The 26,716-nt window shown below is 39.4% G+C and overlaps 1 protein-coding gene across 3 annotated transcripts in view; it reads left to right on the top strand.

Moving 5' to 3' along the window:
- The window catches only part of CHCHD3 (coiled-coil-helix-coiled-coil-helix domain containing 3), a 287,147-nt gene that overhangs the window by 100,111 nt on the left and 160,320 nt on the right, over positions 1-26,716 (top strand). For all 3 annotated transcript variants that reach the window (XM_049643026.1, XM_049643028.1, XM_049643029.1), the window contains exon 4: positions 3,731-3,848. In XM_049643026.1, the coding sequence (XP_049498983.1) occupies positions 3,731-3,848 (118 nt within the window). The remainder of the gene's footprint in view (positions 1-3,730; positions 3,849-26,716) is intronic.

Genomic DNA, 26,716 nt, shown 5'->3' with positions numbered 1-26,716 from the left:
TTTCTTTCTTTCTTTCTTTCTTTCTTTCTTTCTTTCTTTCTTTCTTTCTTTCTTTCTTTCTTTCTTTGTCTGTGGTTGGAAACATGCTCCTCACTCATTCTTGCATGCATACATTCAACAAGTATTTGTTGAGCACTTACTCTGTGGCAGGCACTGGTAAAAGCACCGGGAATATAGCAGTGAACAAAAACAGACCACCTTCTTGCCCTTACAGAACTTATAGGCAAGTGGGGAAGAAACAAAGGAGCAGGTGAAGGGATAGGGCTGCAAGGGCATTGTCATTTTCAACTTTGGTAGTTCTTGAAGGTCGTAACAATAAAGCAGAACTTCTTAGTGGTGAAAACTCGGAAACAAAGATGGAGAAGACCAAGCTATATATAGTCATGGTATATTTAGCGAACTTGGAGATTTTCTTCTTCTTTTCAGAATACTATTGCTTTCTCTGTGTTCCTGACCCCATAGTGAGTACTGTTACTAATACTGCTACTTACCCTAATAGTGGTGAGTGCTTATTGTATTACAGGCATCATGCTAAGTGCTTTGTGTATGTAGAACCCTTTAAGGTAGGTATTACAGCAGTTCATTTTGCTCATGAGAATAACAAGACCCAGGGAGGTTGGCTCAAGCATTGACTCAGCTAGTAAGTGCTAGAGCCTTGTTCTGGACCCAGGACTCCCAACTCCAAAGTCTGTGCCTCTGTACCAAATATTACAAACTGATAACCTTTATGTTTATTATAACATTGAAGTTGTGTATATGTTTTTGCTTTTTTTTTTTTTTTTTAAAGTTTATTTTGAGAGAGAGAGTGAGTGGGGGGAGAGACAGGAGAAGGAGAATCCCAAGTAGCTTCTGTGCTGTCAGCTCAGAGCCCAATGTGGGACTCGATCCCATGAACCATGAGATTCATGAGCCAAAATCAAGAGTTGGACACTTAACTGACTGAGCCACCTGGGCACCCCAAACATAGTAGTTTGCTTCTTTTTCATTACCTTGTCAAAACTTTTAAGCTTGAACCCCTTTTAACTACATTTGTAGTTAAAATTGGTATATGTGAGTAAACTAAATTTTAAAAAGTAGGCAGTTATTATTAAATAAATACTACTTTAAAATATGATATATACCACATGTGGTAGAAGATAGAAAATCTAGTTGTACAGAATTCATTTTATGTTAATGAACTAATAATGTAATTTTTGTAATAGTTGTATATATGTATGTAAAGTCCCTAGCACAGTGCTCGGCATAGAGTAGGTGATCTATACATGATGGTGATTTTTATTATTTTTAGTTTCCACCTGACTTGTAACATAGGTAATATCTTTTACATGCAGGTGCCATGCCAGTAAAATGCTTTATTTAACTGCACCATCTTGTTACCTTAAACGGTAACCTCAGCAGTGACCGGCACACTAGCTTGATGAGGACCACTTCATTTTTGATGTTCTTCTCCTTTTATAGGGCCTCCAGGATTTATGGGAGTGGAAGTATATTTTGCTAGTTGAGGGCTGTGGCTCTTGGTTTAGTAAGCATTAGAATCACCTGGAGGGCTTATGAAAAGGCAGTTTGGAGACACTACCCCCAGACTTTCTAATTCAGTAGATGTGAGTGGTGTCCAAGTATTTGCATTTCTCACAATTTCCCATGGGTGCTGCCACTGCTGCTCATTTATGGATACTTTTGGAACTGCTGCTTGGAAGTGACAAGACTTCACATTATTGGTGTTCTTTTTCGATTATTCAGGTCCACTGAGTTACTGTATTGGTATCATTGATGTTGCTGAACTCACTGTGAAATAGTATGGAGAAATTTGATTTGTGTCAGTGTGATTGTACTTACTGTTTCAGGAGAAGTTCCTAATTTTTTTTTTTAATGTTTATTTATTTTTTAAGTGAGAGAGAGAGAGCACAAGTGGGGGAAGGGGCAGAGAGAGAGGGAGACACAGAATCCGAAGCAGGCTCCAGGCTCCAGGCTCCAAGCTTTCAGCTCAGAGCCCAAGGTGAGGCTTGAACCCACAAATTGTGAGATCATGACCTGAGCCAAACTTGGACGCTTAACCGACTGAGCCACCCAGGCAGCCCTTAAGGAAAAGTTTCTAGAGGTTACTTTTGCATTAGAGATTTTCAAAGTGTAGGTTTTAATGTGTTTCTGTTATTCGTCTTTATTCAAGACCTAAAAACACACAGGTTTAATTTTTTGGAATATATTTTACAAGGTAATTTCTAATTATATTTTTAATTATAATTGATTATAATCAAGTTTGGTTATAATTGATTTCTGAGAATTTCAGAGTATCTGGATGATGTGGGAGTTTAAAAATAGTAGCAAAGATTTTTATTTTCTTTAGTTCTTTTCAAAAATCATTTTAAGACTAAATTTGATAGAGTAGTATTGAATTCAATTTGGTGCTCATCATTCCCACTTACAAAGTAGATTTCATTCAGAATTTCACTTATACCAACATAACAATTTTACCTTTTCTTTTTAAAGCAGTGCTTGTACCTTTAGGGATATGATGGTATACAGGGGTTATTCTCTCAAAGAAGAAAAGGCAATCAGAAAGTCTTTGTTCATGAGATTAGACTGAAATATCTTCTCATTCACTGATTACTGAATACCTTTATGTGCCAGGCATTATGGTGAAAATAGGTACCAAAGTAATTTATCTTTTTCATGCACAATGAGGGGTTTTAGTGGATGGTAACTGACTATGATGTAATTGTGTGATGAGGTTACTGATAAACCCAGTGTTGTCGGATGCTTCATTAACACAATCAGTATTCTGTACAGATCTTAGAGGGTGAAGTTCTGTTTTCTTATTTTGCTAGACTTATTTCTTATTTTGTGTCCATAGTGTTACATTTAGTTTGGAGCTAAGGGACAAATTGGAGTCCTTCCAGAAGTGAGGACCTCTGCTGTTGAAAGGTCTTGCCATTTTTGCATATGAGGATCCTTGGAAAATGGGAGTAATTCATCTGGAGGGAAGACATCTTAATTATGTTTTTAGTTCCCTGCTGTAATGTAAGATCCATGAGGACAGGGACCCATCCTTCTTGTTCAGCACTGTGTCATCGTGCTTCTTTCCATGGCTGGTGTGTGTTCCACAAACAGTTGAATGAGTCAGTTTTGACGGGAAGATGATGGTTACTTTCAAATATTTGTCTTGTAGATGGCCTGTTAATTAGACTTACTGCTTATATTCCAGAGGACAAAGGAGGCAGGCACCAGGGATGGAATTTTTAGGTGGACACATTTCAGTTTTACATAGGAAGAACTTTGTAAAACTAGTTTAATAGTCCTATCAATTAACTTTTTCCGGGATTTGAATTCTGCTATTTTAAATGTTTGGGTAGGGGCTGCATGGGGGCTTAATAGAAAATATACGCACTTTTTTTTTTTTTTAATATTTAGTTTTGAGAGACCGAGAGAGAGAGAGTGAGTGAGTGAGGGAGGGGCAGAGAGAGATGGAGACCTAGAATCCGAAGCAGGCTCCAGGCTCTGAGTTGTCAGCACAGAACCCGATGTGGGGCTCGAACCCACAAACCATGAGATCATGATCTGAGCCGAAGTCAGATGCTTATTAACTGAGCCACTCAGGCGCCCCAGAAAATATACGTGCTTTTAATAAATTATAGGCCAGAGTGATTTTTGGCTGCTTCTCTATTAAAGTATTTTGTTAACTAATAACCAGTAAAATAGTTTTTCCTAAGTTAGTCCTTTCCTGTCTTTTCAGACTTAAGCAAAGCAAAGAACTGGACCGAGAGAGGGCTTTTGCCAATGAGCAGTTAACCAGAGCTATTCTTCGAGAAAGGATATCAAGTGAAGAAGAACGAGCCAAGGCAAAGCACCTGGTGAGTATTAAAGATTTAGTAGAAATGTCTTGTCTACAAGGAAATCTCTGATGTTCGGGAAAAGCTAAGTACTTCTGGCCAGCTTTCAGTGTGGACAAAATGCATGTTCTCTTTGCTTAGATTTTTTTTTTTCTGTTTTTTTGTTTTTTTGTTTTTTTTTGTTTGTTTTTTTTTTTTTTTTCCTCTTACAAGTTGTTGACAATTTGCTAAGATTAACCTTGAAGGACTTTTTAAAGGCAGGCAACTTGAGAATTATTGCAGTGATGATCCACACTGAGACACTGCACATGCATCTTCCCTGAAGGGATATTGCTTGTTTGCTCTGCTTGCCTCCCTCCCCGCCCCCACCCCCTTCCCCTTGATTTTGATTTCATTGTCTTTGAAACCTCTGGGGCAAGCAGCCTATCTTGTTTCTATCCCTGCTCGCAACCACCAGATGTTAGTCTGGGAAGTCTCCAGCAAAGGTGAGTAAGTTTTGATCAATCACTTTCTGGGCTTTAGAAAGGGAAAGATGCGTAGCAAAGGCTTTGGGGAACTGTATTTTTAAAGAAAAGGGATACTTTTTTTAAAAGAAACATTTTAAAACAGTTTGAGAGGAAAGGTTATATAAACGTTAAAAATTGATTATTGATAGGGGAAAATTTAAAAGGCACCCATAAATCTGTCATTCTTACATAACTGTAAGAATTACAGTTACAAACACTGGGGTGTGTTTCCTCTAGACAATTTTTTTTTTAAGAGAGGGGTTGGAGAGAGGGGCAGAGAGAGAGAGAGAGGAAGAGAATCTTAAGCAGGCTCCATGCTCAGCACAGGGCCTGACCCGGGGCTCCATCTCACAACCCTAAGATCATGACCTGAGGTGAAATCAAGTCAGACACTTAATCAATGGAGCCATTCAGGCACCTCTAGACAATGTTGATTCTTAGATCAATTACATACTTTAAGAATTTGTGTATACATAAGAATATATAAGAATTTGTATAATGCTGTATATAGCATTTACCATCATGAACGTTTTCTTATATCAGTGAATGTTCTTGTGAAATGTACTTTTTGATGGCTAAATAACATCCTGTCTTCTCTGTGCGACATAACTTATCAAAGGATTTTCCATTGTTAGGGAAAAGTGGGGCTGCTCTGGTTGAATTTGGTGTCCCAACAGCTTACTGCCCACTCCAGTCTTCCTAGAAACCCACATGTAACTTCTCAGGACCACTAGTGTTCATTGGAGTACAGTTGGGAAATCAGTGGAGAAGTAAAATGAGACTATATTGGAGAACTTTGATTGCAGAACTGAGGGGGATGTCCCTTGTTCAGCAGGCCATTGAGAACTGTTGAAAAATTGATAAGAAAAGGGTCACTTTGTGTTCTCTCATATTTTTTCCCTTGGTCCTTTCTTTGAGAGGCCAACTGCTATGACCACATGCCATTAGAGAAAATAAAAGGAAGCCGATGTGTAATGAATCCATTTCTCCAAAGACTAACCCAAGGTCCAGGCTAAATGGGTAGACAGTGAAGCCAGAACAGAAGTGATGGCCCAAGAAAGAAATGTCCAGGGTCAGACTGTTTTGTAGGTCTCTTCTTTCTTGATTCTGGGGTTATAGGGTATAGATAACAACTTATAGTATCTTCCAGATTTTGGCACCTATCATAATATTAGCCAAAACAGAGCCCTCACAGCACTTAGGGACTAAAAGTGGAATTTATACAAGAGGATTATAGTCGATCTGTCCTGGCTTGAGTGTTCTTAGAGATTTGAGTGGTAGTTCATGGCCACAGCAACATGGCTGCCCATAGCAATCTAGCTACCTGATACGAGGTTAACCCCCCTGTATTGTTGTTATTCATTTTAGAAGGCATGCATATTCATTGGATAAAAGTCAGAAAGTAAATAGAAAAATATTGAGATCACTTGGATTAACACTATCCAGAGACAATTACTGTTAATATTCTGGTTTATTATTTTTGTATTCCTTTCCACATTCCACTAAGTCTGTATAAAACATTTATATTAATATATTTATATGTAGTTCCCCAAACATAGGTGATGGCATACATAGTCTCATATAACTCTTACAGTAACCTGCACATTAAAACAATTTAGACTATATGTAAAGATCATTCTGTATTCATAAGTATGTATTTGTGTGATCACTTTTAATGATTGATGACTGCATTTCACAGCATTTTCTTCTAATAAGATAATACAGGGACATTATAGAAAATTTGGAAAATGTACAAATTACTAAGGAACTGTCTGTCTCATACTCGTTAGGATGGCTGCTATCAAAAAAACCTACAATAACAAGTATTGGCAAGGATGTTGTGGGAATGTAAAATGATATAGCCACTATGGAAAACATTATGGCAGTTACTCAAAAAATTAAAAATAGAATTACCATATGATTCAGCCATCCCACATCTGGGTATTTATCTAAAAGATTTGAAAGCAGGGTCTCAAAGAGATATTTGTACATAGCAACATTATTCATAACAGGCAAAAAGTGGAAACAACCCAAGTGTATGTGAGTAGATGCATGCATAAACAAAATGTGGTATGGACTTACAGTGGCATGTTATTCAGCTTTAAAAAGGAAGGGAATTCTGACACAGTGCAACATAGATGAACCTTGAGGAAATTATGGTGAGTGAAATAATCCAGTCACAAAAAGACAAATACTGTGCGACTCCACTTACATGAAGTGTCTAGAGGAGTCAGATCTATAGAGAGAAATTCTGGAAGGGTGGTTGTCCTGGGTTGTGGGGAGGGAGAAATGGAGCACTTTTTCATGGGTATGGAGTTTCGGTTTTGCAAGATGAAAACAGTTCTGGAGATGGGTTGAATAACAATGTTAATGTCCTTTTGCTGAACTCTTCACTTCTAAATGGTTAAGATGGCAGATTTTATGTTATGTGTATATTACCACAAATAAAGACTTAAAAAAGATTCTAAAGAAAATAAACATCAGTGCACGTGTAATATTTAGAGGGTATAAAGTTTATTCTTCCTTTTCCCCCATACGTCTACAGTCCAGTTTCTAGATTCTACAATCTAGCAACTTATAAAACAGGATTTAAGTGATTTAAGTCTAATGTTGTCCTTTAGTACTTTGATTCTCAGCTGGAGAAGTAGGCATCCCCAACACCCGTTATTCCTGTGAGAGTCACTTCCAGAATGTTAGCATGTTTCTGCTGTGAGTGCTGGGCCCCAGTTGCGGCCGTTCTTCACCCTAACATGTGAGACTCGTGGAATGGTGATCAAACATTGATTTTGTTCCTCTTTATTTAGAGCCCGGATGTTGCAGCCAGTAAGAAAGTAAAGGTTGGGTTTCACATGTTTGAAGGAATTGGAAAGCTGTCTTTCAGGAGAGCTAGGAAAAAAGAAACAAAACTGATGGGATATTGGTACCGTGAAATAAAACGAACTCCTTCCCCAGTCCCCGTTTGCCTCTACCCGCTGACAGTTGACATTTAGATTGCTGTCTCCGTCCAGGCTTCTCTTCCCACAGTTGTAGCAGCTGGCTTTACTGAAGCTCTTTGAAGGGCAAAGACGGTAGTCCTGTTGTTGAAGTTTTAAAATCGGATCAGATCAGACTTTGCCTTTAGGAAGAATTGCTTTAACTGGAGAAGCTGTTCAGTGCTGCTCTAGATCCGAGAAGCCCATACTAGCCCCTCACTCTCCTTCTCACTGACTGGTACTGATCTCTTAGCTGATTTTTACCCAGAAGCTTTAGAGAAGCAGTTCACTGATAGGAATGAGTGTTTCTTAAGTGCAGGGAAGCCCCTCCATAAAGAATGAAGATTAAATAAAAGGACAGCACCAGGCAACCTGTAAAGTTCAACTTGACATTCTGTGTATCTTTAAGACCTTGTACGTATATAAATCTAATATTTTCTGTGTCATTAGATTTTTTTTTTAAAAATTAAAGAGTAGGGAGTTGTGTCTTTTTTAACTTTGGAATTACATTTAATTTCTTTTTAAAATGTGAATTAAAATTTTGGTTCACTCTTTTTTCTGTCTTATTAAATTTTGTTGACTTAACATTAGTCATTTTTTTGTTACCACACAGAACTATGTAGTATTTTCTTTTTTCTTTTCTTAACCTAAACTTTAAAAGAGTCCACAGTTTACTTAAGGAAATAGTCAAATAAATATACCTCTAATTATGCAGTAGTGTTCTTCACCCATTGGATGGATGTTTTAGTGAGTGCTTACTGTGTGAAAAACACTGGGCTAGATACATACCAAGTGTATATAAACGAAAAAGACAAAATCTTATTCTTAGGAAATTCACAGTATAGTGTGGGAGACTGATAGATTAAAAATAATGTTAAGAAGCACTAACTCTGTTAGAGAGCCATGCTACTTACATTCTTGAGAGAATTCTGACTTTTGTGAAAGCAGGGACTTTTAACTCATTGCCACATGAGCATTTGTTTGTTCAACACACATTGAGTGCCTAATATATAAGTGCCTAGCAAAGGGGAATTAGTCAATTAATACTTGTTGGTTGATTAAAGGAAGAATCAAATCTACTCAAGCCCTGAAAATGAGAGAGGGCGTGGGAAAGAATAGAAAAGACTTCTTAGGGAATTGGTGCCTGAGCTGTGTGTTGAGGAATGAGCAGGGATTGCGCGTATGGTTGAGGAGTAGGGATGCTTTCATGTTGCAGGTGAAAGCATGGAGGCGTGGGGCCAGTGGTATACCGAAAGGAGTTGCCGAGCAGGAAGTCCAGGGCAGGGAGTGTTGAATGATGAGACAAGAGGTTGGCAGGGCTAAGATCATGAGTTCTGTGTATGCGATCCAGGGAACCCTGCACCATATACATATAAGGGGAGAAATGAAATGGTTAGGTAGGCATTTTGATATCTTAACCTAGTGAAGTGGGCAGGACAGAGTAGAGGAGGAAGTAAGTGGAAAGAGACAAGTTCAAAGTCTTCATTAATCCTATTTGAGGGCGGGTGGTGCTGGAATTTGGACAGTGCTAGTGGGGATGGAGAGAAAAGAGGACAAGTAAGAGATATTTAGATGATAGTACTTAGAAGATTTTAGATTTGAACAGTTGAAAGAAGTGGCAGGGGTGACTCCAAGGTTTCTGTTTTTAGAAATCCTCTTATTTTAAATAGAAAAAGTAGCTATCAATGAAAAACATTCTTGGTTAAGTGCATATTGTGCAGTGTGACTTCTGTGTGGAATTGGGGAGGATTCTGGACTCAGATACCGCACTAAATATTTTGTTTGACTCTAGATGAGATCATTAGTCAGATTTGGTCCCTTTCTGCACTTCCCTCTTTCGCAAATTTATTGAACACCTACAATGTGTTACACACTGTTAGTTGCTGGGGATGCAAAGATGAATTATATCTGCTTACTTTTCTTTGAAGACTCTCCTACAAGGTGTAGGGCTTGTGGGAGGGCCATTCTTCAACTCTTCTTCTACTTATGTCATATTTCTTTGAATCTGTAAAACCTTGTAGTGTTTAGAAGAAATAACACTAAAAAAATAGGGTAGGTGAATGCATAAATTTAGTTTTTCTAAATTTAAGTGACTGTTTCACCAAAATGTCACTTTTTATCCCCAGTTTCCTTTTTGTCTGAAATGCACCAGTGAAGCAATCAAGAAAAAGAATTGATTAATTTTGTGCTGTGTGCTTTTCAGTTCTATGTTTTGTTTGTGCTTCAAACTGTGACAGTTGAAATTTCATGGTCAAAGAGAAAAAGGTTTTGAAATTTGGGGTATGGAGGAAAATGACTAAATTAAAAGAAGTAGATAAGAATACCAACACTGCCCAAATATAAGTGAGGTTCTGCCCAAGGCCAAAGGATGCAGTTGGGATTGTCATTTTGAAATGATCAAAATGATCAGCATGGCTCTTGCTCAAATTCTCTGTAATAGAACAGTAAGGCTGATCACTCAGGGCTTTTAGTGTCGTTAAGATTAACCAGGTGAGCCACATTGCCGTGTTGCAGCAGCTTTGCTGGGTTCTTGGGCTCTTAAATATACTTTAAAAAAAACTGTTGCAGTTTTTTGGGTGCAATTTAGTGCTTCGATTATAATCTCTATTGATGTGTTCCCTCTGGTTATATATACTGTGTGCTGGTTTTCTTGCAAAAGACGCCAAGCCCAAAATGTTTTGACATGCGTGGCGTATTAATTTGCTTTCAATGCCAAAAATGAAGTTAATGATTTTGAGCTTTTGCTTTTGAAGACGATTTAAATATAGAATTTCTACTTGATGTTTGAGGGATCTAAGCCATGTCGGTAGAAGATATTTTCCTCAGCCTTATTGGTGAGAATGGGACCAGGGATCCATCTACAAGTCTCAGTTACTCTCTTAACAGGAAGTTTAAAGGGCATTATCCCTCAAGACTGGTGGAGCCAAGGTGTACTGCACACATTTGCCTCCTGTGTGTTTGGAATCAGCAGGCTATTATCGTTGCCAGGACAAAGCATGCGGATGCCATCGCCCTTTGTTCTTTGTTACCATATGGTCCTTACTTTCTGTGTGTAAAGCAGCATTATTATTGTCAGCGGGAGTGCACAGAGCCCTGTGAAGAGATTGTTCGTGAAATATCCCATGGAAAGGTAGGGCAGCTTCAGGTGTGTTTATTTGCTCCTGCGGTGGAAAAGGAGAAAGACGTTTTGTCTCAGTTTGCCAGCCTAGCCTTATGTTAAGAGCCCAGAGAGAGAATAGGACTGTTATTACAGATTTCAGTATTAACTTACATACTGAAAGGTTAACCAGATGAATATGCTTCTCAATGTACCTAGTCAAACCCTGTCCTCATCCAGCTTTACAGGAATACCTGGGATCTCAGCATTACCAAGTAGCCTTAGAGAGGCATGCATGCTCAGCAGATACCGTGGGGCCTGGAGCAGAGAATGGCTGAGTGTTCTTCGCGCAGTGGAGATTAAATCTCACTGTCAGGGACGGTGAAGCCGTCCAGTGGACACATTGTACAGGTGACCACAGTTTGCTCGTGTTGCTTTTGTCCGAGGAACTACCTGTGTGACCTTGTTGACAAAGTGATTAGAGAAGAAATAGCACAGTTGAGAATAATGCTGTTGATGTTCTTGCTTACAACTAGTTGTATTAAAAGACCACCGTGAGGAGCAACTCTGCTTAGAATGTGCTGTCAGATTTCCATTCGAAACGTCCTGAAAAAAGTGCGTCAAGTTGCTTGCAAGCTGGCTGGCTGAGGGCAGCTCGTGTCGAGTGGTATCCTATGTGGTAGTCCTGCCATCAATAGCTTATTGATGTCCTATCAGGTGGGTCATTATGGGTGTCAAGGTGAGGTATGGAGAGCACTGAGTAAAAATCCATAGGTAACTAAGGTGCAAAGGGCTGGTTATGATTCCATCTCTTTATAATGATCTGGCATTTATGGTTAACTTATTTGCTTCACTGCCTGGTCTGAAATGAACGGTCATTAGGGCCTTGGAATTTTATCGAACTGACATCATAATCTCATTTCCTGCTGAAGAGGCCAAGAAATATGGCCCTCGGTGTGAGGTTTAACCTTTAACAAATTAAAAGTTTAACATAAGTATAACGAAGTCTGTCAGTCCTTACAAATCCCAAGTAAGATTTTTGCACATTATGTTGTGAATGAGACTGTAAGACAAATGTGCTCCTTTTTGTTTACCAACAGTCTTTTCAGTTTGTCTTCATGGCAAGTCCCAAAGCTGCCAGTTCTGATGTCGGCTTTGGAGAATTGCTTTCAACCCATTGTGGGCAGACCTGTGACTTAGTGAATTCAGCAGTGAATCGAATAGCAGTGATGCTTACTCTGTGACATACTGTGTGCAATGAGATCTGTTTCATTTTTGGGTTTTGGACATTGAAATTTTCACAATGTTACGCATTCTTGAACCACTCTATATTTATTTCTTTTATGTATCCCTGATTTTATTGCTTAGATGTGATTCCTAAATGGGACTGAATTATGTTCTTTCTGAGTTTCTTGATGTTTTAAACTATGCCCTGCTTTTGGGTGTGGGAAGGTTTATTTCCACGTAGCCTGGGGTTATTCCGTTAACCAGAAAGACATTCAACATTTTGTTCCAATGTGACTCTCTCCACTCTTTTCTTTACTAACTATATTTTAAGGATGACTTCTCCTGAAAATACCGAGGGGCAGAATTACCAAATGAAGTAAGGCCTCCATTCTCCAGAGAGCGGGAATCTGTTTACAAACCTGCAGTATTTATTACATACCTCATTTAGCCCATTCATCATTTTAATAGAAAAATGAGTCATTTTAGATGATTCTGAAATAATTCGAGGTAAGCTACATAGCCCTGGGCAGAATATGATTTACTCAGATGGCACCAGGCTATTTTCAAAAAAATGTAATGGAATGATCAGCACCAATAATTCATGATTACTTGTGGCAAACTCATCAGATGTTTTCATTGTCATAGAAATTTGTTGATGAGATTAAAAGTTTAGAGGAGTTTTCTAGCTAACTTCTCATTTGCCCATCTTTTATGATAAATGACTACAAAGTTACATACTTAACTCTGTGTTTAAATATCCTCTGCCTGTTTAAAACACTGACTATAAATTTAATTCTAGATTGTGTTTAGTATTCTCTTGAGACACCGGTCAGTGTCTCAGGGCTAGTTTTATTGGCGATTACAGACCTATTTGTATACATTTTCTGCTTAAGCACTAAATATAATCCTTTAACATTTCTTTAGGCTGATTCTCAGAAACGTAGCTAACTGAATGCCTGGAACTATAGCTCCAAACCCAAAACACTTGGAAACCCACAGAACGTTTCTAGGTAGTGCTGTATCCCTCATGAGTTTTGTTGATAACCAGCATCACAATGAAAATAGTTGATAACTTGTTTTTAGCGCTTTTCATTTAACAAAGAGTTTCCAAGTCCAGTGTCTTATTTGGTGTTGATAATTGGTTGGTCCTGAAATGGGCAGGACTTCTATCATTCCTGTTACAAATGATAAGAGAACTGTTCAAAGAGACTGTCAACTTAAAGGTTGCACAGGGAGTGAGCTGCAAATTAGGTCCCCACTGCCTGGGTGATCTTAGTTGGGGCACAATTTAGCAAATTTTGTTATTATCGAGTTCTTAACCTATAGTGCTTTTACCAACAATATTTGAAAGAGTAAGGGGACTTTTAGGGTTAGGTGAATGGACAAAGGAGAAATTACTGGAGGCATAAAAAAGACATGAAAACGTCATACATATGGTGAGTACATGCAGGAAGTAAAAATAACACAGCATGATGGGCATACTATACTCATGGAGAAGGAACATGAAGGCAGGCAGCCCTGGCCACTCTAGCAGGCCTTGTGTGGTATTGCTTAATGAAATAATGTATTCATTATTGCAACACTACCAGAGATTAAGCATAATCTATTTAAGGACAAGGAATGGACGAATTCATATTAGAACTAAAGTTTCCTTCTAAATTATTTTGAGTTGAAAAGTTTCGGCCTGTCAGGTTGTAAATTTCAGTATTCCAAAAAAATTTCTCACCTGTGAATGTCAACAATGCAAAGGATACTGGTTAAATGAAATATTATTGTATATTTTCATAAAGTTATTTTCAAGTGTACTTATTAAAAAATGTTTGCTCTATTATGTTGTATTTGGAGAGAGGTGATTGATATGGATAGAAAAGGACCAGGTTTGTAGCAATTATCCATTTCTTTGCCCTCAGAAGATCACCAATATATAAAGGAAGAAACTTTCTTTTTTTATGTGCAAGGTAAACTATTTGCAGGGGAGGTAAGAGATGAATTGATTATTTTTCTACTTTGGACAATAAAGATGTGTTAATGTAGCAGGATTCTTGTTGAGAATAGAGATAGGCTTGCTGCAGATTTTTAAAAAAATGTTTATTTATTTTGAGAGAGAGAGAGAGAGAGAGAGAGAGAGAGAGAAAGAGAGAGGGAGGGAGGGAGGAAGGGAGAAAGAATGAATCCCAAGCAGGGTCTGTGCTATCAGCACAGAGCCCGACGTGGGGCTTGTGCCCACGAACTGTGAGTTCATGACCTGAGCTGAAATCATGGGTTGGATGCCCAACTGACTGAGCCACCCAGGTACCCCTAGATTATATTTAAGATTAAATGTAATATATTCACAATAATATATGTATGTATTCACAGTAATATATGTCCACTTTACTCCTGCAGTGGATTTAGTGAATTGTATGTTTTATGTTTTACTGAACTTTATGAGAAATTTAAAGTGAAGGTATTCCACAGGTTTTCCCTGTAAAAGTCAGACTCTGAATAGAGTTGAAAAAAACTATGTCATTGACCATTTTGGAGATTTGTAAAATTAAAAAAAAAAAAAGAAACAAATTGGGGATGTAGTTATATAACCATTAATGCAGTTTTCAACTTAATTAATGATCCCAAGAATATTTCTTGTTCATAGCAGGTTAATTAATGTAATAGAAAAATTAGTCTTTTTCCTAAAAGTAGGCTTTTCCCTCACAGCTATGGTAGAAGGACAGGAAAGAGCCAGTAACTGATTTTTACTGTGTGTTGTAAAATTAAAACCTGAACATAAGCAGGGCTAGATGATGTTCTTGCATGTAGGTGTGTATACTTTGTGTTGCACACGGTAAAGGTATTTTGTAGACACTACAAGAAATTTTAATTTCAAAATTATTTTCTTAAATTTTTTATTTTAAATTTTTAAGTTTCAGAAATTTCCTAAGAACAAAGAACTTTACTCAGATCCATCTAGCACACATGGATTATCATTCTGTCTCTTTCTATGCGTGCCCGCACACATACCGAACCATTTAGCATGGGTTGCATACGTCATGCTAATTTGCCCCTTAACACTTCTGCCCTTTAAAAATTAGCGTGTTTCTTCGGGTGCCTGGGTGGCTCAGTTGGTTAAGTGTCTGACTTTTGCTCCAGTCATTATCTCGCTGTTCATGGGTTCGAGCCCCACGTCGGGCTCTGTGCTGACAGCTCGGAGCCTGGAGACTGCTTTGGATTCTGTGTTTCTCTCTCTCTCTGCCCCTCCCCTACTTGCACTGTCTCTCCTTCAAAAATAAATTATTTTTATGTATTGTTTCTTACATAACCAAGAACAGTTGTCAAAAACAGGACATCTAGCATTAATGCAATAGTTTTATCTTAAAAAAAATTTTTTTTAAACGTTTATTCATTTTTGAGAGACAAAGACAGAGCACAAATGGGGGTGGGGAGGAGAGAGAGGGAGACATAATCCGCAGCAGGTTCCAGGCTCTGAGCTGTCAGCATGGAGCCTGAGGCGTTGCTCGAACTTAACAAACTGTTGAGATCATGACCTGAGCCAAAGTCGAACACTTAACTAACTGAACCACCTAGAGGCCCCTGCAGTAGTTTACTCTTTAATCCAGATGCCAATAATGTTCATAGTAATGTTTCCTCCTGGAACAGGATACATCCCAGGATCATATACTGCATTTTGTTGTCATATCTTAAGACATTTTAAGCATGATTTACGAACAACGGGATCTACATGAATTCTGTGTTAATTTCAATTTATGAATTCTTGCTGTTATTGTTAGAGTTTTACAAAGATGGTGGTAGAATGGGCAGAAAATGATAAGTGAGGGGTTTTATTCAGACATATAGATTAATATTCTATGTTGTGGGTAAAGATTCAATTGTTTTGGGTATTTTCTTTTCATGAACCAAAATGAAAACAACGTAAATGCTTTCACCAGCATCTGTGTTGATTCTGTGTCTTTGAAATGTAGCAGGCATCCATGTTGTATCATTAAAAACTGTTAGAGAGTAAACTCTTATTTTTCTACAGTTTTTTGAACAATATTTTTATCTGGAATAGACTTCTCTCTGTCCCCCCTTCCACTCCCTCAAGTACTGCTCCAGGTAATTTTAGGCAAATTGCTTTTTTTCTTTGTGCCCTTTGTTTCTATCTGTTTAAAATGAGGACAAGGTCGTTAATGCACTTTTCTTTCAAGTCTTTTACCTTGATGAATAAATATATAAATACACGAGTTCTAAGAGAGTGCAAAGTTCTATATGCTTATAAATTGACTTTTCATAAAATAATTTTGCTTATGAATAGGTTACCAATTCCAAGAGTCACATCTATTTTAATTTTCTTTAGTTATTAAAAAAAACCCATTTTAAAAAAAGAAAAATAGTTAAAGTTGAAAGCCTCTATTTTCTTAGTTAAATTGGATTTTTGTTATTGAAAACTTAACTCTGATTAGTAGAAGTGGTTTAGTCATAGGCAGTGGTGTAAATGCTGTTAGCAGTCACTGTATTGAAAGGGTCAATGGGTGGCCAGGTGGCTCAGTCGGTTAAGTGTCAGACTCTTGATTTTGGCTCAGGTCATGATCTCAGGGTTGTGAGATTGAGCCCTGCATCTGATGTAGGGTTTGAACTCACCACCTGCGAGACCATGGCTGGAGCCTAAGCAGATGCTCATGCTCAATCCACTGAGCCACCCATGCACCCCTAAAGATTCATCTTTTTAAATGCTTACTGTATTTTCCATTTATTTCCCACCTATTTCTTCAGCTCACTAAAAATCATTTGTTAATTTTCTAGTATGAGCATTGTATCTCTGCCTTGCCCATTTGAGGCATAATTTTTCTTTTCCAACTCCTCCCTGCCTTTCCATGTTATCTCTAGAATGTTCCCATCATTCTCTGTTATACATAGGTGACAGGAGAATGTATGGATGCTTCAAATTTTTTTTTAACTCCTTGAGGAACTCAGTATATTGTAAAGAAATTTGCTGAGTTCCAACCCTGAAGGCATCCATCAAAAAGAACAAGATCTAAATACCATCCTCTTTTTGGGGCACCTGGGTGGCTCAGGCGGTTAAGTGTCTGACTTCGGCTCAGGTCACCATCTCGCGGTCCGTGAGTTCGAGCCCCGCATCGGGCTCTGTGCTGACAGCTCGGAGCCTGGAGCCTGCTTCAGATTCTGTGTCTCCCTCTTTCTCAGCCCCACCCCTGCTCATGCTCTGTCTCTCTCTGTCTCAAAAATAAATAAACGTTAAAAAAAAAATTAAATTCCCTCCTCCTTTAGAATGCAGCATATTTTAACCATGTATCTCCATCTTGTAGATCACCATTTCCAAGATGTATGTATAGCTGTACATATGCTCTGCATGTATATTACACTGTTGCTTCCCCCACCCTCTCTTCCCCTCTCCTCTCTTTATATATACTTCATACACACACACACACACACACACACACACAAACACACAGTATTTTTTTTCTTCTGTGAGCCTTGGGAACATGTACACCAGGCCCGTGGAGTGACACAACAAAGGCAGGCTCATGAAGTAGTCAGGTTTTGTCTTTGTAAATGACATGGTACAAATGCATGTGGTGGATTAAAATATGTTCACCCTGACAGAAGTCTTTTACTTGAAGTGAAAAAGCCTGCCGTCACTTCCAGTCGCAGCAAAGGTTGCGGCAGTAAGGATAACTTGCCAAGCCGGCGAGTTTCTCCAGCTCTGTTCTGGAGGTGTGTTTGTTACTCGATTCTCAGCTTTGAGTTGGTTATAATTTTGTCTTGGCATGCGCTCTTTCCAGAATACATCAGTTTTCATGTTTCTTTGTTTTTTTCCTCAAGATTTATAAAGGGGTGGGTTTAGCTTTTTGTCTGGCAGGTAGCAAGGCCTCTTTGAGTTCCCCAGTCAATAATTGTAAAATAACTAGAAATTGATCCATGCCAGCTGTAAATCCATCCATGCATTTCTATTAATGTCTGTCATCCTAGAGAAGCTGCACAAAAGACATTTCTGTCCCCATGTCCCTGAAAATGGGACACAAGCAAGTAAAAGCCAACTGTGCACGAGGGAATGTTCTTATGGTGGCCACAGTTTGGTACAAGTCTTCTGGAGCTTTTCTTCTGCTTTGTATTGTGTAATTGCAGGAGGTTGAAAAGGTTTTGTCATGTGAGCCTAACTTAATTGGGGGCTTAGAGCTTCATCCTGCATGTAGGTGGAGTAATGATGTGATTTGATGCTATTGCCAGGTTATATGTCTACAAAATATACTTTTCATTGACTTGGCATGGCCTTACCCTCTTCTCTGTTTCTCCCTCTTATTTCTCTCTCTCTCCAGATAGAAGCAAGGGAGGAAAGTGCGGGGGTGTTTACTTTGGCAAGACTACCGTTGATATGCACGTGTGATGCCTGGGAAAAAGGATGCTAGTTGATATCTGGGATAGGGGCACTGGCACTCCTCCTCCTCTCCCAGCTGTCGTGATGAGGCGTTTGTCATATCGCCACCTTGTCAGTCTGGAGATCTTATAAAGCTTAAAGTTTCTAAGGATGGGGTGCTTTCATTTTAGGAGGTCTTTTCTGTAGTTAGAGACTGCAGTATAGTAGCTTAGAAATAAAGGAGGAATAGTTAGTTGTCTTATAATAAAGTTCAGAACATATTTTGAGTGACTGTAGAGTAAAACTTGCTTGTCACTGATGGAATACATTAACATGTCTAAAGAAAGAATGTGTCAATTTTTATTTTTCAGTCTTCAAAATAAAGTTTCAAAAGATCTTTAATATCATGGGACATGTTTACAATATGATATTTAATACCATACAAGTCCTCATGCTCTTTCTAATCTGTATCTGCGCAGACAGCTTGCTATAGGATATTTTCTTTTTGATTTTTTCTATGTTTAAAACACTTTTTGTGTTTATCTGATTCTCTGAATTGAATATGTGTTTATTATATACAGTTTTTAAAAAAAGATCTCTTCAGTCATTAATGAACTGCTTTTTTTTTTTTTTTCAACGTTTTTTATTTATTTTTGGGACAGAGAGAGACAGAGCATGAACGGGGGGAGGGGCAGAGAGAGAGGGAGACACAGAATCGGAAACAGGCTCCAGGCTCCGAGCCATCAGCCCAGAGCCTGACGTGGGGCTCGAACTCACGGACCGCGAGATCGTGACCTGGCTGAAGTCGGATGCTTAACCGACTGCGCCACCCAGGCGCCCCTGAACTGCTTTTTTTTTAATGTTTATTTATTTTTGAGACAGAGAGAGACAGAGCATGAGTGGGGGAGGGGCAGAGAGAGTGGGAGACACAGAATCAGAAGCAGGTTCCAGGCTCCGAGCCGTCAGCACAGAGCCCGACGTGGGGCTCGAACTCATGGACCATGAGATTGTGACCTGAGCCGAAGTCGGATGCTTAACCGACTGAGCCACCCAGGCTCCCCTAACGAATTGCTTTTGAAAGAGTTCTATAAATGGAAGGAAAGAGAAGACTCAAAAAGACAAGAAAAGCTGTGTCCTTCCCACCCCAGCCCTGGTCTGCATTTGTCTGGTGCTGGTGGATGCCTGCCTTTTGTGGAGATACTTCGAGCAAGTTGTCATAGCATCATGCCAGCACACTTCCAGGTCATAAAGCTTTTCAGGTAACTTTCCAGTGTCCACATAGATGGCCTGCAGAAAGAGCATGCCTTGGCCAGAGGTCCCACATGTGTGTTCTTTTTGGCAGACGTAATTCTTACTTGAAAGCAATAATTTGGCCTTTTAGTTCATTTGTAAGTCTCTGTAAACTTCCGAGGCGGTCAGCAAACTGGATTTTGAAACGTGCAATAGTAAGTTCACCCAGGTAATTAATTCCTTACCTGGGGCCTTTGACAGGTATCCTGATGCCAGTCCTGTTAATAGCCCTTGTGCCATGTCCCTGAAGAAAGGAAATTGAGAGATGTGCTCGGCAAGGCATGCCCTGTGATGGGAGAACCTCATCAATTCAGAGCTGCAGCCCACTGCACACTTTTGCCTAGAACCTGCTGTATGGCGCTCTGTCTCCTTCCTTCCCCCGGTCTTAGTGGCCAGTCAGCCTTGGTGCAGATAGAGGTGAAATTGTCTCGCACGATCACTGTACTTCTTGTTACAACTTAAAGAAACTATAGAAATCACCCTACCTAACCTCCTATTTGTGAAGAAAGAGGCCCAGGCCTCTTAGGGATAAAGTGACAGTGAGCTCAGTTTCCACTATCTCTAGTTTTCCTGTCTGGGATGTTTTTCATCATCTTCAGTGGTGATTTCCAGGTAGGCTGTGAAGATTGCAGGCCAGAGAATAAGAAGGCCAGGATAGATCACTCTTCAACAGAGCTAGGGGAATGCACGTTTATCTTTGTATCACCTCTTCTGTCTCTCCTTTATTTTATTTATTTTTTAAAAATTTTTATTTATTTTGAGAGAGAGAGAGCAAGTGAGCATGTGCATGCAAGTCAGGGAGGGATAGAGTAAGAGAGAGAGAGAGAGAGAGAGAGAATCAGAATCCCTAGCATACTCCGAGCTGTCATTGCAGAGCTCGATTGGGGCTCGATCTCACGAACTGTGAGATTATGACCTAAGCCAAAATCAAGAGCTAGATGCTTAACCACCTGAGCCACCCAGTAACCTCTGTCTCTCCTCCTTATGTGGTGGTTTTCTAAGTGGCCCATTTGCCTACCTCCTCATTTAAGAGACATAAGTCTCTTAAATGACAAAGATGAATATAACTTCCTAGACTATGAAACAGGTACCTTATGCCCTAGTCACTCTTAAATAATGGGGGAAAGGTCCATATTATTTGTCGGTTATTCAAGGCCACCGTTAGAACGACTTTGGTAGTGAATAAATGTCACTGGCTTCTGTTTTACCCTGAACAGAGGCAGATATATGGTAATTGAATAATGATCATTGATAGACCTCATTCCATGATTATAACGACATTTTATTGTACTCATGTGGAATTTTTATAAAGCTCTTATAATTTAAAACATAACTTGCCTATCACAACCAATGCTCATGGGTTGATCAAGAGTGAACGTTTTCTTTATCTCATGTGTAGATCTGTCTGTAGGTATGTGTGTTCCATCTGCATTTCTCTTTATTCAAGAATTATTTATTGAGAGCCTACTCTGTGCTCTGCACTGTAGTCTATATACTGGGGATATATCAAAACATACAAAAAGAGAAATCCCTTCCCTAATGGCCTTTACATGTTGGTAGGACTAATTGGTATATATCATGCTTAATGCTGAGGCCTGAAATACTTGCAGATTAGGGAAAGAGAGGAGTTAACCAAAATGAATAAAAATAGTGAACTCCGTATTTCATGCTGTAATTCGGCCTCTTGATCGTGTGTGCACGTGCGTGCCACCTTATATCTATGGAGTGTTTTGTCATTCAGGGAATTTTTACTTTTATGTTTGAGTTTGAACAACTTTGATAATTGGGTCAGATGACATTGTTTTTGAAAACATGTTTAAAAACTGCACCACACTTAAAATACCTAGAAATAAATTTAACCAAAAGAGGTGAAAGACCTGTACTCTGGAAACTAAAACATGGATGAAAGAAATTGAAGATGGCATAAACGGAAAGACATTGCATGATCATGGATCAGAAGAACAAATATTGTTAAAATGTCTATACTACCCAAAGCAATCTACAGATTTAATGCAATCCCTGTGAAAATAACAACACAATTTTTCACAGAACTAGAGAAAACAACGCTAAAATTTGTATGGAACCACAAAAGTTGCTGAATAGCCAAAACAATCCTGAAAAAGAACAACAAAGCTGGAGGCATCACAATTCCAGACTTCAAGTTATATTACAAAGCTGTAGTCCTCAAAACAATATGGTACTGGCACAAAAATAGACACATAGATCAATGGAACAGAATAGAAAGCCCAGAAATCAAACCATGATTACATGGTCAATTAATCTTTAACAGAGGAGGTGAGAATATGCAATGAGAGGAAGACAGTCTCTTCAACAAATGGTGCTGGGAAAACTGGACAGCCATAGACAAAAGAATGAAACTGGACCACTTCCTTATAACCATACACAAAAATAAACTCAAAATGGATTACAGACCTAACTGTGAGACCTGAAACCATAAAATCCTGTATGAGAACACAGGCAGTAATTTCTCTGACATCATCTGTAACAACATCTGTCTAGATATATGTCTGTAACAACATCTGTCTAGATATATGTTTCCTGAGGCAAATAAACTATTGGGACTACATCAAAAAGCTTCTGCACAGCAGAACCAACAAAACTAAAAGATAACTTACTGAATGGGGTAAGATATTTGCAAATGACTAATCTAATAAAGGGTGAGTATCCAAAATATGTAATCAACTTATACCACTCAACACCAAAAAAAAAAAAAAAAAAAAAAAAATGCAAGTAAGAAATGGACTAAAGGCCTAAATAGACATTCTCCCAAGAAGACATCCAGATGGCCAACAGACACATGAAAAAATGCTTAACATTACTCATCATCAGGGAAATGCAAATCAAAACCACAATGAGATATCCCCTCATACCCGTCAGAATGGCTAAAATTAAAAATTCAAGAAACAAGTGTTGTTAAGGATGTGGAGAAAAAGAACCCTCATGCACTGTTGGTGGGAATGCAAACTGGTGCAGCCATTGTGGAAAACAGTATGGAGGTTCCTCAAAAAATTAAAAATAGAACTACCCTATAGTCCAGTAATCTCACTTCTGTATTTATTTATATATATGGTGGAATATTATTCAGCCACAAAAAAGAATGATATTTTGCCATTTGTTATGACATGGATGGATCTAGAGAGTATAATGCTAGCAAAACAAGTTAGAGAAGACAAATACCATATGATTTCACTCATATGTGGAATTTAAGAAATAAAACAAAGGAAAAAGGTATAAACCAGAATCTTCAGGGCGGGGGAGGCAGACTGGAGACCCAGGGGAGTGTTGATGTGGCAGTCTGGAGGCAGAAATCCTTCTCCCTGGGGGATCTCATTCTTTGGTCTTAAGGGCTGCTGCTAGCCTTTTGGCCTTTCTGGGCAGGACTTCATGGACTGTTGAGAACTCTACCTGGTATGCAGTTGGGCCTGCAGGTGAAGCTGCTGAGCATGGCAGAGTCCCTATTTTGTTGAGATGCAAAAGGTGGCACAAGGGAGGGCTAAGGTGACATCATGTTGGCACTGTCATTTGCTTTCACCTTTCAGCCATTTCTCAGTAATTTGTCCCTGGATGTTGCCTCACGATAACCTCTGACCCTGTCTCCACAGAGGTATGGGTTCTCTAGGCCCCGCAGTCTCCTGTATGTTCTCCTAAACTACAGGGCCAGCCAAAAGTGCTAGGGTTGTAGCCAGAGCTGTGTAATATGGCAGGGTAACGTGATGGTGCGTGCCCCACTTCATTCAGTTGAATCGCAACACGTAATTATTAACCGGTAGGTGTTGTATACCTCCTCTGTGTAGGTGCTGTGTCCGGAGCTGGAGGAGCACAGATTGAGCAGGATCCTTGCTCTCAGGACACTTAGAGTAGCCATAATATGGACTGCCATTTACAAAATAAGGTGGTTCAACTAGTAAGTGGTTCAGAAGCAGCAGATGTGCCTTGCTTCTTGTATCGTACACAGGCTGGTCCTTCTGCCTGCAATGTTGTCCTCTGCTTTTCCGCCTATCTCTGAGTCGCCTCGTTTAAATTTTGCCTTTCATTTCAAAGTACAGCATAAATACCTCTTTTATAAAGCCTTCCTGATTTCCTAATTCAGAAATGATTCACAGTCTTTCTGTATTTCTAAAACCTTTTGTTCATAGCTCTTTTATTAATAGGGCCACCCTATAATTTATCATCTAAACAGGGAAAGCGGAAGGAGGCACTATTAATTAATTATATGAGGACAGTACACTTGAACTGGGACATCCCAGGGAAACCAGAACATGTGGTCTCCCTACTCATAACCTTTACTCCCTGTTGGAGTAAAGTATGGTCTGGTCAAGTGTGTGTTCATCTCTCATTTTAGAATGTCAGTTCCATTGTAGAGGTGGGAAGGGCAGATGAGAACCCTGCCCTCTATGCTTGCATTTTCACACAGAGTTTTACACTCAGTAGGAGCCCACTTATGCTCACTGAATGGAGTTTCTCGTATCCACAATAGGTATCAGTAGCTGAGCAGCCCTGTTGCAACCTTCCAGCCGGCTAGCTAGCTATCAGAAGGAAATCAATCTGAATAGGCAGAGTTGGGCCAGGGAGAGTCAGCCGTGATGGGGCTCCTTTGGGTCGTTCAGTAGTCCAAATCTTGGTATAATGGCAATTCATGCCCATTCTGGGCTGCTATGGTCAGCGAAATGACTGTTCTGTTAGGTGGAGGATGACCATGGGTGATGCTCCTTGCTGCATTCATCTAAGAGGACATGGGAACCTAGCTGGGGGTGTGGGGGGGGGCACTACTCCTGAGGCCAGTAGGTGACAGGGCCCTGTTCCTACATGCTGTGGTTGGTATCTTTACAGTCTCCATTAAACTTGAACACCTCCTGGCAATATATTAAACTCAAAGAACTTGAGAAGGTTATAATCACTTAGTAAGTTTGCTAAAAGTTACGTAGAGTAGAAGACTCTATAAGGTTCTTTTATAGACTAGGTGTCACTGACAGATGTCCTTGATGAAGGGTCCAGATGACATTAATTCATGGGCTTTTACATATAAATGAAGCACTTGCTATTTAAACAGTCCTTTTCACTGGGTAGACTATGTAGCTATTGGTATTATTAATTCAGGTATTGAATAATATTGAATTTATTACCATGTGGTTCTAGAATAAGTAAATAATGGACACATTGACTTCTACTTTATAGATGACCGTAAGTTAACACCTCTTTAGAACACTTCAAAGGTCTTTAGGTGCAGTATTTTATTGCCACCTCCCTGGTTATCATTATTCTTGAATGCCAGGGGGCAACTCCCATGAAAAGGGAGACACTTAGAATCTTTCTGCAGGTAATGAGCATTTGGTTTTACTACAGTCTATAATTTGGACTTCAGTGGCAAATCGTTAATACAGACTTGAGCTTGGGGTGTCATAACACCTTTTGTCAAGCACCTTTGCTCAGCAAACACTATATGGTGTGAGCTAATTGTAGTCTGTCTCTGTTAAAGTGAACTTCTCATCCATCCATTTAGGGCTGTCTTGAGTACTTTCCTTTTCTGTAGTTAAAAATCTCTCAGGCTTGGTATTACCTTCCTGGACAAGATTGTTTATTGTTTAATTCTTTACTACATTTCCTGCCCTTCACTTAACTCTTCTAAAATCTGTAGCTTACTTTTAAAGCTGTGAATTTTGTTCCGACCTCTTTTTCTCTACCAAGTGTGTGTGGAGGTACAGTAGAAAGGGCTGTGACTCTAGGATTCCCAAGCCTGGCTGGTCACTCATGTCCCCTGTCAAGCTAGTAAAAAACATAAATGCCTGAGTGGACTGGTAGTTACAGGGTGGGACCTGGGCAAGTGCATTTTTAAAACACAGGATTTTTTTTTTTTTTATTTTTTTTTATTTTTTTAAAAAATAAATTTTTAAAATATGAAATTAAATATGAAATTTATTGTCAAATTGGTTTCCATACAACACACAGTGCTCATCCCAAAAGGTGCCCTCCTCAGTACTCATCACCCACCCTCCCCTCCCTCCCACCCCCCATCAACCCTCAGTTTGTTCTCAGTATTTATTTATTTATTTATTTAATTTTTTTTTCAATATATGAAATTTATTGTCAAATTGGTTTCCATACAACACCCAGTGCTCATCCCAAAAGGTGCCCTCCTCAATACCCATCACCCACCCTCCCCTCCCTCCCACCCCCCATCAACCCTCAGTTTGTTCTCAGTTTTTTAAGAGTCTCTTATGTTTTGGCTCCCTCCCTAACTTCTTTTTTTTTTTTCCTTCCCCTCCCCCATGGTCTTCTGTTAAGTTTCTCAGGATCCACATAAGAGTGAAAACATATGGTATCTGTCTTTCTCTGTATGACTTACTTCGCTTAGCATAACACTCTCCAGTTCCAGCCACATTGCTACAAAAGGCCATATTTCATTCTTTCTCATTGCCACGTAGTACTCCATTGTGTATATAAACTACAATTTCTTTATCCATTCATCGGTTGATAGACATTTAGGCTCTTTCCATAATTTGGCTATTGTTGAAAGTGCTGCTATAAACATGGGGGTACAAGTGCCCCTATGCATCAGTACTCCTGTATCCCTTGGGTAAATTCCTAGCACTGCTATTCCTGGGTCATAGGGTAGGTCTATTTTTAATTTTCTGAGGAACATCCACACTGTTTTCCAGAGCAGTTGCACCAGTTTGCATTCCCACCAACAGTGCAAGCAGGTTCCCGTTTCTCCACATCCTCGCCAGCATCTATAGTCTCCTGATTTGTTCATTTTAGCCACTCTGACTGGTGTGAGGTGGTACCTGAGTGTGGTTTTGATTTGTATTTCCCTGATGAGGAGCGACGTCGAGCATCTTTTCATGTGCCCGTTGGCCATCCGGATGTCTTCTTTAGAGAAGGGTCTATTCCTGTGTTCTGCCCATTTCTTCATTGGATTATTTGTTTTTCGAGTGTGGAGTTTGGTGAGCTCTTTATAGATTTTGGGTACTAGCCCTTTGTCCGATATGTCATTTGCAAATATCTTTTCCCATTCCGTTGGTTGCCTTTTAGTTTTGTTGATTGTTTCCTTGGCAGTGCAGAAGCTTTTTATCTTCACGAGGTCTAAAACACAGGATTTTATGTCCAACCTTCATTGTGAACAACTGATGGAGGTGAGAGAAACAAGGCCCTCTCCTCCTCTTGTTGGTACCTGGCAGCCCTGTGGTCGGATAGCCTTTTGTGTCAGCTGAACAAGGCTGTTCGTTGGGTGCGCCAAGGCCTGGGCGCCCATATCCGTTTTCAAGCGTCTTCCATGTAATGTGACTGTAACAACTATCTGAAACATGTTGTACAGTAGTCATAGTCTTCATATTTTTGTAGAGATTTAAAGAAACTATCCCCACCCATCCTACCTCTCGTCCCTCCCCGCTTCGCATCACTTCTTTCGTATTTGGTCTTTGAGAAAGGAG

Source organism: Panthera uncia, chromosome A2 (genome assembly GCF_023721935.1).
Source record: "Panthera uncia isolate 11264 chromosome A2, Puncia_PCG_1.0, whole genome shotgun sequence".
In the NCBI taxonomy this organism is placed as follows: Eukaryota; Metazoa; Chordata; class Mammalia; order Carnivora; family Felidae; genus Panthera; species Panthera uncia.
The sequence above is the reverse complement of the archived record's forward strand: the minus strand, read 5'-3'. Positions and strand labels throughout refer to the sequence as shown.